At 42.5% G+C, this 12,041-nt stretch overlaps 1 protein-coding gene across 1 annotated transcript in view; it reads left to right on the top strand.

Moving 5' to 3' along the window:
• The window catches only part of ANKDD1B (ankyrin repeat and death domain containing 1B), a 34,186-nt gene extending 22,580 nt beyond the window's left edge, over nucleotides 1-11,606 (top strand). Inside the window, exons 7-15 of the mRNA XM_021381487.1 lie at nucleotides 320-418; nucleotides 1,674-1,772; nucleotides 2,695-2,793; nucleotides 4,187-4,285; nucleotides 6,339-6,437; nucleotides 7,335-7,430; nucleotides 10,270-10,468; nucleotides 10,754-10,885; nucleotides 11,199-11,606. Of these exons, the coding sequence (XP_021237162.1) occupies nucleotides 320-418; nucleotides 1,674-1,772; nucleotides 2,695-2,793; nucleotides 4,187-4,285; nucleotides 6,339-6,437; nucleotides 7,335-7,430; nucleotides 10,270-10,468; nucleotides 10,754-10,885; nucleotides 11,199-11,257 (981 nt within the window). The 3' untranslated portion in view covers nucleotides 11,258-11,606. The remainder of the gene's footprint in view (nucleotides 1-319; nucleotides 419-1,673; nucleotides 1,773-2,694; nucleotides 2,794-4,186; nucleotides 4,286-6,338; nucleotides 6,438-7,334; nucleotides 7,431-10,269; nucleotides 10,469-10,753; nucleotides 10,886-11,198) is intronic.

Raw genomic sequence — 12,041 nt, 5'->3', positions numbered from 1 at the left:
CCTCCCTTCCTCCCTTCCTTCCTCCCTTTCTTTCTTTTTCTTTTTTGCTGGTAATACACGGTAGTTTTCAGAGCATGAGCAGCCATTTAGACCAGCAAGATCACATCTGCATGCATAGGGAAAGACTACCTTTACATCTGGCTCTTGAAACATGCAGTGGGTCTTCCACCTCTGGCTTATATGTAACAGAGAAGCAGAAGGACAAATGGAGCTGTGTTTAAGTGTGTGCTGTTCTTACTTCATGCTTTCATTAAGTAAGTTTCATTAAGTAATACAATGCTGTATTTTAAAATATCTTCTTTGGCATTTTAATTTCAAGGAGGGAAACACAGCCCTACATCTGGCAGCTAAAAATGGCCACAGCGAAACTGTAGAGATTCTGCTCAAACACTGGGATGAACTAAACGACCTCAATCAGGTGAGGACGTAAATTTCCAAATGAGGTAAAGTTAGAGATTTGAAGAAGCAATTCAAATCAACACCTTAAAGGTATACATTTTCCACTGAATAGATTTCATGAGTTCTGCTGCTTTCCCAGTGTGTTTGTATCTTGTTTCATTGTCCCTCCCCCATTAGATTCAGCTCTATTAACATCTTCAGTGTCCCTTGCTCTGTCCTCCATTCCTCATACAACGAGTTTCTCTCCATTTTTTGTGCCCTGTTTACTAGTAGAAGGAAATAGTCCAGGACTAAAAGATATCCACTCCTCAGCAGAAGGCTTATGGGCACAAGGGCTCTGTTTTATCCAGATAGCCTCTTTTTTTTTTTCCATCTATGCAGGGCTGAGGCACAGAAATCTTTTTGAAATGTGAAGCTCTCATGGTTCCAAGATTTGCCTAATAAAGGTGTTGCTTCTGCACACAAAGCTTGTCCTGCTTGGTCATGGAGAATGGAGTGAATGACTTGTTTCTCCAGCTGGAGATGTTCCTTTCTGTGCATGACCAGGTCTCTCTTATCTCACCATAAGCTCTCTACTATGATATATTCATGTATGCCAAAACGATGGTGGCAGGACTTCAAGCTAGAAAGGATCAGGAGATGGTAATGCCTGTATGAATTCTGAAGCACTAGTGTGGTTTTCGGCAAACCTTCGTGTGTTGTAGAAGTTCAGAAATGGGGATCAGATCCCTGTGCAGATCATTTGCACAGATGTATCTTATTTTAGAGACTTGCTGTGGAGAAGTAAAAGACTTCTTGGGAATGAGGAGGTTTGAAACAAACATGTAGCAGAAATATTTTTATTAAAAGTGCTCCTTGTAACTAAAGCTTGATTTGGGAATTGGTTGGAAATCCATGGCATGGGACTGACAGAAACTGGCACTTATGGTGTATGCCAATGTGATAGTGGTGTTGACTGGTGTTGAGTGGCAGCAATTGCTTCCCAGCATCTCTGGTTCTGTGCCTTTAGATTGTAATGTTCTCTGAAAAGAAACAGTTATTTACACTGTGCAATTTATTTACATATACAGACTTAACTGTCATCCATCATTTAATTGTTGATATGTTACCATTTTACTGAGATATTAGTTTTGGAGCACTCAGATTCTATTCTCTTCTGGCCATCCCCCCTTTTCTATTGAGCTGGATGACTGAACAAGATAATCTGTTTAGTGTCATAACTTTATAATCACATGGCTTAAATTGGAATAGACATTTTTTCTCTGTTGATCTAGAATGGAGAAACTCCATTTTACTTGTCTGTTGAAGGAGGTAATGAAAAATGCGCTGAACTCTTACTGGAAGCAGGGAGTAACATCAATGTTTTAACTCACGTACGTATGCAAAATCCCTCCATCATGCTGCTGCTGGCACAGCCCAGGCTGTGGGAAGGGCTTTATCTTCTCTCTTCTGTGTATACTGACAGACTGTTTGCTTTGATTATTTTTTAGGAAATGGTAAAAACTGTAATGAAGCTGGGAATGGAGATTATGTTAATTGAACAAAACTTTTTTAGAAGACATGGCACAGACATGTTTGATAGAATAAAGTTTTAAGTCTTTCTTATTTACTGTCAATCCGATAGTAAAACATGTGGCTAGGAAATGTAACCAAGTTGGATAACTGAAAAGCCTCGTTTTTGGCAGCTTATATTCCTGAACTGATGACAAATCTGTTCCCCACATCCTGTTCCTGGACTCAGACGTGTTAAATGTCTTCAGCTTGCCTTCTGCAAGGATTTGCAGGGATGCTTGTGATTCCACCAGAGTGAGAGTTTGTTTGTTATAGCGGAATTAAGGGAACATTTTCCATCTTTTTTTAAATTAAATAATTATTTTAAATGTGCTAATGTGACAGTAACTGCTTGTTAAAGGTCAGACTGAACTAACAGACTGGGGGATGTGTTGTAGTCTGTGCCTCAGCAAAGCAGACAATGCTGAATTATCTGTTTCTCAATAGAGAGTGAAAGGGACCATGGAGTACTGCTTTTTTTTTTCAGCATGTTTGTTGCATTGCACTAGCAATGGGAAGTTCCTTCAGTATTCGTAAATATGTGTTGCTGTAACTGATTGACTTCTTCATAATTTTCCATCACTTCATCAAAGGGAAGGGTTTTATTTCGGGAGGAAAGTGGTTTATACTAACACAAATGTGAGTGAAAGATTATTCTGTATTGATAGCAGTCTGTAGGAATTTTTTTTACTTTTTCCCAGCAACAGAAATGTAAATTTTTGCTGTCTATGACATTCCCTTCAGAACAACAGCAATGCATTGCAAGCTGCCATTCAGAATGGACACCAATCCTTGGTCACTTTTCTTATTGATAAGAACATTGACCTGGCCCCCAAACCTGAGGTGAGCGCATGACAACATGTTTGATGCTGGTGTTCAGCGTACCCTGTCTTTCTTTGAGGATTCACATACCGAATGAGGCTGAGTAGTTCCTTTGTTATTTTTACTGCACATTATCAATAATACGGTTTGTGGATGTTGGTTACCCACGTGTATGGGCTAACCACGATGGCTCTCGCTGCACACACCCAGCAAGCATGTGGGCAGAGCAGCACCGTGCAGTGCAGAGGTGGTAGGGATGTGCCGAGCACCGAGCACTGTGGGAAGATGAGCAAAGTACTGTGCTTGGACTGTGCTGTGGCAATGCAGGCATCCCTCCGTGCCACCTCATCTCTCACATAGGTACCCCTACGTGGGACAGAGAGTTAACACGTTTAAGTGATTTTGAATAAAGGTGAATATACACTTCAGTGTTTTCAGCCTCTCTGCTCAAAGTGTCTGCTTTCAAAATCTGCATAAAACCTCTCTTAGGAGTTTAAAAAGATACTGAAATCTTGTTGCTATTCAGATATTACAGATTTTGACATCTAAGATTTTCTGTGAAGAAGTTATTTTCCACTTCTGCAGTGCTGGATAAGAACAGGACCTGGACTTTGTGGCACATCTGCCATGATCACTTGCATGTTGTATCCTGCGGCTGCAATGATTTATTGTAAAGATCAGCCTGTGCTTGTGCTGATTGTTTTGCTGGCTTTCTGGAGCTGAAACAACTCATAGAAATGTAACCCTGGTTTTCGAAATATTTCCAAGGCAGCTCTGTGTGAGAGCTTTATTTATTTCTCTCTAGCCCTAAAGAAATGGTTGTGGTTTATGAAGATACTAATGCGCTGGTCTCTGGCACTGGTGTGGAATTACGTTTTAGCTGTATTTAACAAGAACCTGATGAGTCACAGGCTCAACAAGCAGAGTGAATGGTTGAATTGTGATTGGTGTTGGAACTGTGCCCCAGTTATGTGCATGAATAATCACGCAAATATAAGAACTTAATTTCTTTCTAGCTATAATTTGCTTACTTCAAATATTACAGCAAGTCAGGTTATTTTGAATAGTATCTATGGAAGCACTATGGTACAAGAGTTTTTTCCTGGAAAGTAGATTCTGACAGCTGTATACCCACATCAGAATTATTCATTCTCTGAGGGAACAGAGCAGGGGCAGCGGCACACCCGGGCACGGATGCACAAGGGGATGCCTTGCTATAAGCATGGTGCCCTCTGCTGTGACAACTGTGGTCCCTGGCACCCCAAGGTGTGCTATCTGCAGTCCTGGATCTCTGCAGGAGCACACCCTGCATCCCCTTGGCACAGGGTAGACTCTAACAGGAACATCTTTCTTCTTGGAATGAACCTTTAACGAATGTACCTGAGTATAACGACTTGTTGCTTTCCCTCCACAGCTGAAGAATTCCCCTCTCCATTTAGCAGTCATCAATAATCATCTGCTGATAGTGAAAAAGCTCTTGGATGCGAATCATGATATAAACTTCTTAAATCACGTAAGGAAGATGAAAATTTGTAACTACTTAACTACCGCAGTGGTGATTATGCGGATTCTGCTTGCTTCTTTTTGCTTGTGAGCTAAAGGTGCAAAATAAATAAATAAATAAATAAATAAAATAGGAAGAGGCAGTTTCCTCCTTACATTTTCGTATGTGTGCATATTGTTATTCACAGGTACATGCTGTGCTAGGTGTGTTTGCACAAAGTGTGGACAGCAAAATGCTAGATACTCCACAATATTTGGATTAGCTTATTGTCCAAGGGTTATGATTCATGCATAATAAATGACAGAAATGTTTCAAAGTTGAATGCAGAGGTAAGTCCAGTGCAGAGCATCAGCGACCTAGAAGATCTTCTGATTTTCTTCCTGCATCCTCACTATAACTCTGTCAATGTAGGTTTCCTAAGGTAAACAGAAATTGGCCTCTGGCTCCTGGGCTCTCTTAACCTCAAGTTGTCCATCTGGGAGCAAGTGCAATGCGCACAAGCTTGATCTGTTAATTCATGGCACTTCTAGACTGGTCTAGCAAAGTCATTCTACATTTGAGAGACTCTCTCCACCGTTTCTCATTAAGAAAGAATGAAACGCACAGACGCCTGTTTGATCTGAGGACACGCAAATGGAAACAACTGCTGATCTAGAGACATCAAACCTCAAATACCATGCCTGCAGTCAAGACAAAATGATGGAAAAGGTCAGCTTGGCTAGTAAGCAGATCTTCCTAAGTGAGGAGGAAGGAAGAATCTTGCTCTGCAGCAGGACAAATAAGTAAATAATAAATAAAGAAAGAATAAACGAGACAAGTGATGCTCACCATCCTCCAGCTTATTGTCCAGCACGATTCTGTATGGTGTAAGACCCTTCAGCTGTCCTGGCAGTGTCCCCCAGGTCCTGGTGCCCCTGCCCCTCATGGCAGGGCAGCACCACAGGTTGAAAAGTCTTTGGCTGTATGCAAGGACCACTCTGCAATAACTAAAACATCACTGTGTTACCAAAGTTGATTTTCTCCTAAATCCAAAACAGGGCAGCATGCCAGCAACTATTAGGAAAATTAACTCAATCCCAGACAAAACCACAGCAGTCACAAAACCTTCAACTTAAAAGGTCGTTATGTCATGTGAAACACACTGTCCAGCTCCACCAGATTTCCATAAGTGACAGCATATCTTATTTGTTGCTGCACTGTAGCTGCAGGCATCTGGAATACTTTCCCATCAGTACAATCAGTAAAGAAAAGAGTAGGAGGCAAACCAACTTTTCTTCGTGAACATGAAACAGATCACCAGGCTGCTGAGCTCCCCAGGGCATGTGCTCCTGTGTTCTTCGTGGCATTCAATGGAAGGATAAATAAACAGCTTTTATTTGGGTAAGCACAGCTGTATGAAGACTACACAACCCTGATCACATACCTGAAGATTAGACTTGAAGCTGAATGCTCATGTAGCTGTACTTTTTATATGAGAGTTTGGCCTTTATTTTAAAGTTTTTTTTTTTTTTAATTTTCATTTTATTGTGCTTTAAGGTTTATTGGACCCCTTATGGAGCAGGTGGACTTCTGTTCTACCTCTCACTTCAAATCATCAGAGTGTGGCAGGGCTGGCTAAGAAAGAAGCCCTGTCATAGACTGCAGCACCTTATATGTTTGAAAGTCATTGATGTCCAGTTGTCTTTATGTGAATTCCAGCAGGGAGAGATTACTTGATAGGATGGGGGCTGGCACTTCCATGTAACACTCAACCCAAATAATGTTGTTTAAAGAGGGTAGAGCAAGAGCTCCTTGCGTTATGGTGCACAAGTAGAGCATGATGGCAGCTTTGTCCTGAGCCAGCTGGAGCTCCTGTCTGTTTTTCCTGCAGGTATCCCAGATGCTTCCTTTTTTCTGTATGATACAAAACTGGCAGTTACTCGAGAGTTACATTTTCATTCTGTTTGGTATTTTCCAGTCTGGGCCTTTTCTTGTTGTGAATCTTCTGTAGATTCAGATTGTGTGCCTTTTTCTTCTGTAGGGAGTTTGGCTTATTGTATTTATTTGGTGTTATTAATTGCAGAGGCAGGAAACTCCTCTACATCTGGCTGCTGATCTTGGCAATGTGGAGATGGTGGAAGTGCTGCTGAAGGCAGGTTGCGACCTCAAGACCATGGACAGGGTAAGACTACCTTCCTCGTGCCACATGGGTTATGTGGCTTTGTTTTATGACCTCCTTCCCAGAAACACAGGAAGCATATGTTTCCAGTCATCCTCCATGGAATGAGAGCAGCCAAATGTTTGTTCTTACAAAGGAAACTCACTTTTTATACTGCCTTACCTGCAGCTTGCAGGGATCTGGAATGGCTTTAGCAAAGAGCTGCCTCTGAGTTCAGATACGATGGAAGTACAACATTAACTTTTAACAAATGGATAGTTTTAACAAATGGATTAACAAATCCAACTTTTTAGTCATTTAAAGAAGTAATTTCCATGCACAAAACTGTCCTGTAGCATAGCTTTATGAAACCAGTGTCACTTTTTTTTTTTTTTTGGTAGACTAATGTGAAGCTTGGGGCTGTGCTAATGGTACTTGCACCAGCACAACAGGCCAGGGACACCCCATTCCATGCACACATCCCAGGGAATGCAGCCCTGAGGAGCTCCTGCTGCCTCTGGTCTCCCTGTGTATATTAGGGCATTTTGTAATAGCTGGGCACTTGAAACATTTTATGATCTATTGATGGAGGCTTCTAATGAAGGGGTTGGCTTCTCTCCTGTCTAGCTTTCTGGAATGCCTAGCATGAACATTGCCTGAGTGTTTGTTTGTATCCGAGGTATCTCCACTTGGTGCAGGCCCACTGAAGAGGGGTGATTACAGAGAGAAATGTGGAAAGCCATTGAGATGCCTGTACACCAAAGTGTTGATAGCTGAGGTGGGCTCAGATGGACTGAACAGTCCTCTGGGCTGTGATAACAGCAAAAAAGGAATAGGGTTCTGTCGACACAGCTCATGTGTTCTTCTGTTCTATCCTCCTATAGATGAGATCATGTCCTGATTCTCTCTCTCTGCTTTCAGCATGGAAAAACTGCACTTGCTGTGGCTTCAAGGAGCAATTACGCCCTCATTGTAGATATGATCATTAAAGCAGAAAGGTATTATGCCATGGAACAGGTAAGAGACATCACGGAAACATGGAATCATAGAATGGCATGGATTGACAGGGTCCTTAAAGGTCATCCAGTTCATTTTCCTGCATCATACTCTACACATAGAGAAAAGGGGTGGAGAAACATTCTGACCCAAATTCAATCTAGACCGTCGGCATCAGGCTGGTGCCCTTTGGTGCTGCAAAATCCGCAGCGGACGAGTGGAGGAGCTCGGGCATCGGCCTTCCATTTACTGGGAAGAGCTCGGCGCTGCAGTGGGAGCTCCCTCTTCTGTTCCTCCTGTGTTAATTGCCGAAATGAAGAAAGGGAACAGGAAAGAGGCAGGCAATGGGGGAAGGGAGGATGAGGCTTGGAATGAACTCAGGTTGTCTCAGTTTCTAAACTTATTTCCCGCAATGTTATGCTTACTTAGATACAGGCTTAGCGATGCCCCTCCCTGTGGTGCTGAGAGTCAGCTGCAATGACACATACCAACAAGTGCTTTGTTCACTCTGCCTGTCCCATGGCTCTGCCTGTGCCCTGCAGGAGGTGTGTTTGAGCTGGCAGGGCTGAACTCAGCATCTTTAGATCGACAGAGCGTTTGGGCTGGGCTGCTGTGCGCACCCGTGCTGGAGACCTGCCTTGAAATTCAAACCCATCCCCAAAGGGTCTTGAAAATTCAGGACTCGTTACATAACAGTCGTGGGCATAGCTTGAATTTCGCTCATCTCTCACTCCCACTGTTGATGCCTCACAAGTCCATGACTCGACCCTTGCCCCTGCTGCCCAGCAGTGAGGCTTTACCACGGTGCACAAGGGCCTCTCTGGACGGTGCAAGCAGCCCTGATCGTTCCTGAGCGCGGGCCCGTGGACTGGCGCTCTGTTAAAGCCCAGCCCAGCCCAGGTGATCTTGAACGCTGCAGGGAACTGTGCTAGTTAATGACAGAGCTAGGTTAGTTAGAGTGACAAACACATCCATGAACAACGTGTGTTGTGCATACCTGATTTGCCAGTTCAGACAGGCGGTCAGGTGCATTACTGTTTCTTTTGGCTTAGAGGGAATTTACAAGCGGGGTCGCTTGCTGCACCCACCTTTTGGTGTTGTTTGCTGCCCTGCCTGAGGAGGAGATAAGATGTTAATGCAGCAGGGTTTGTGCAAGAGCCCAACAATGCTGGGGAACAGAAACCTGAGTGTTCGGTCCCATTACCCATAGCTAAGAGCACGGCCTTTGGGAACAGCTCAGAGATTACAGTTATGGAATATGAAACTGTTCTCTTAGTGTCACCATGTACAAAACCACAGTGTTTTGAACCCTTACTCCAGGAGTTGCCTTTATATTACATCTAGCTGACTGGTCATCTGTGACAAAGCATTAGTTAAAAAAGGAAATGTCACACTGCTGTGAGGAAGCGCACATGACTCAGAGGCATGTGAAAGGCTCTCTTGTTCTCTCTGCTAGTCCTACCCATCCCTGGTCTTGGCCAGGTTCGAGGGCTGCTCTTGCTGTCCCACAGTGCCACTGCCGATGCACACAACTGGCAGCAAAGAGAAGCTGTGCTGCTGCAAGAGGGAGTGATGAAAGGTGTTTTATTTACGTGAATTCTTGTTGTGTGTGAGCTTGTGGTGGCGGTGTTTTGTTTGTTTCTGTTTTGTCTTGTTGTTTGTTTTGTTTCATTGTTGCTTTGTTTTTAAATCTCACAAGAGAAACAGTACTGGAGAGAGCCTGGAGCTATTCTGTGTTGTAAACTCCACTCTGCACTTGTCTGGAAGCACAAAATACAGCCTGCACCTGAAGAAATGGCATCAAACAAACACCTATGATGATGATTAGTCACTGAACTATTACTATTTTTTCTTTTTTTTTTTTTAACTTGAGGCTGTCAAGTTAGGAAATAACCCTCACTTTCCTGAAATTCACCTGGAAATGAGTACTGAACACTTAGCACTTCTGAAATGTGGTTTGCTGCCATTTCCTTCTCTTGCTCAGTTTCTGCTTTGTCATTCTGCATCAGCTTTTTGGTAAGATTTTTTTCATTTTGGGCACTGGTTTGAAACAAGACCAGCATGTAAACAAGATGAAATAGTTTAGTAGTTTGAATTTACTCACACTGGGAACTAGGCTTTTCCCTGGACAGCCCTCAGCTGGGGATTAAATCACTGCTAGAGTGGTCCTTGTGGAGATGCCCAGAAAAGCTGCAATGCCATCACTCCTGTTTTGGGTAACCAATAAGTATGTAGCTATGTAACTTTTGATCTTCAGGGTAAAATGCTTCTGGTTTGGTTATATTTTTGGTCTGGGTTGATCTGGATTCCAGGTGCATGTTAGCACTCAGACACTGTGGATGTGTGCTAATGCCAGTGTTTCGTGCTGCCAACCAGTGACACGGTAGTGCCCACTCTAGCCAAGCTGAGTGACAAGGCAGGGGCAGGAGCAGTTTGGGCAAGTGCTGTGTTGATGGTACACAGCAAGCGGAATGAATAAGAGCTGTGGCTGAACCCCAGCCATGTTCAACATGTGACTTCTAAAGCAGACATAGCCAAGGGGCTCAAGTAATTCTTGCTTTTACCTGCTATTGTGTATTGAGTGCCAGAGGTAGTTTTATTTTGCTCTTAATGACACATAGCGATAAACACAGGAGGTCTTCATTTCTGTCATTTCCAGTATTAAAACTATAACAGCGTCATCCGTGCTAAAGCACCTCCCGAAGAGCTCACTGCCGGCCAACACAGCCCCTTCATCTGCACCGAGCCTTCCACCTGCTGGTAGTCACATAAGGATGTGCAGGACACAGTGTTCACTGCTCACTAAGTGAAAAACATTCCCAACTTCATTACAAAGTTTGTCACTTGCTCTCCCTATCAGGCACACCTAGGCCATAGAGATGGTTGGTCAGACTCTGATTTGTCCTTCAAACAAGATCACAGTGCACAGACCAAGCGACTCCGTTCCTCCCTATGGAATCTGGCGTACAAGCAGTTAAAACCCCAGGAATGGAAAATACTGGCCCTGTTCTGGAAGTTCACAGATGAACAAATTAAAGCTATTGAGGAACAATGGACAGGTAACAGTAACTAATGGGATGGATAGACTTAAGTTATACAAATGAAGTTAAAGCGCGTAGCTGTTTTAAGATGTATTAATATTGGATTTATTTATTAAGCTTTAGGATAAAACGATTCGTTATTCTTAACCTTTATGTCTCAGTCTTCATTTTGCTTCTCAGTGGGGAAGGAAACGAGAGTGAATGGGTAGGTTTTAAAAGCCTCTTGGAACTGCTGAAGTGCAAAAGCACAAAACAGCACTTTTCCAGCATATCGAACAGACAAATACTTTGTGTATTGCATAGGGAAAAAGAGTTATAAAGAACACGGACACAGAATGCTACTGATCTGGTTACACGGTACTTTGCTGGCTCATCAGAATCCTGTCAAGCATATATTTAAAGACCTGGTGGAAGCAGGATTTCGGCATTTAGCTGGTAAGTTGTTTTGTGGCATAGAGAGCGTATACAAGTGCCATGTGGTGCTGAGGTCCCAGCCTGTGCTGGGAAGATGTGACTAAGCTAGAGGCGGAGGACGCTCCTCTCTCTGGGAATCTGCCCTTGCAAGGGGCTGGGGCTCGTCGAGGAAGAGAGTTTAAGTGAGACAAGATTTCTGAAGAAAAATATGCACTCATTGCTCCCCTCCTTAGTTCTACAAACCCCATTAAAATGTGATTGCCCATTCCTTCACTTAGATTAGTGAAAAAAGCTGAGCATGTCAAGCAAGCTTTTTCTCATCTTTTCTTTACAGAGAAGATCAGAACTGAAAGAAGCACTGACACAGAGTCCAGAAGATGTGAAATTTCATGAGTTCATTGATAAAACATGGCATACAAGATGGAATTACATGCCAGATGGAGAGACTTTCATATGCAAACATCTTTTCTGGAAATGTAGATGCAATTTGAAGCTGCATGGCTTTTTCCAAGCTTGCCCTCTTGAAATACTGGTTATAGTTTGCTATCCAATGATCTAAAGTGAAGGGCTAGATGGTAATTTAGGACTACATTGTTAAGCAAGAACCACCCTACAATTTCTACATCTGCCTTAACATCGTTACAGTAATTCCATATCAGAACTCCCCAATTAAGCTATTTTGTGTTTGACCTAAAATGTAAATGAGATGTTTTGTTGCTGAAATAAATTTAGTAAGTGAAAATCGTGTGTATAAATCAACACTTCTCAAAATAGGTTGGCACCTCACCTCATTTGGGATTCAGGTCTTGCTAGGATAACAGTTTCCCTACCTGAAGAGACTTTTTCTCGTTTAATTAGTGCTCAGATTAGGACAAATGTTTCTTCTTCAGCATTTGATTCATATAGTAAAAATATACAAAAATAGCATCTAAAACCTCCTGTAACTAGCTACACAATTTTGTCATGGCATAACCTTGTTTATACACTCAAGAAAGAATATTTGATATTTTAATACTTTTTTTTTAAATGTATTTCTTGCCTATGTCTTGAATTACAATTGATAGCGTCTTGGTTAATGTCTACTGGTTTTCTGATTATTGAATGCATTTCACATTTGAAAAATGGTGTACAATGTCTATCTTCATACTCCCACGTGTAACAAAACAGCAGGAGTTTT

Source organism: Numida meleagris, chromosome Z, assembly GCF_002078875.1.
Source record: "Numida meleagris isolate 19003 breed g44 Domestic line chromosome Z, NumMel1.0, whole genome shotgun sequence".
NCBI lineage: Eukaryota > Metazoa > Chordata > Aves > Galliformes > Numididae > Numida > Numida meleagris.
This window is presented reverse-complemented; position numbering and strand designations above follow the sequence as displayed.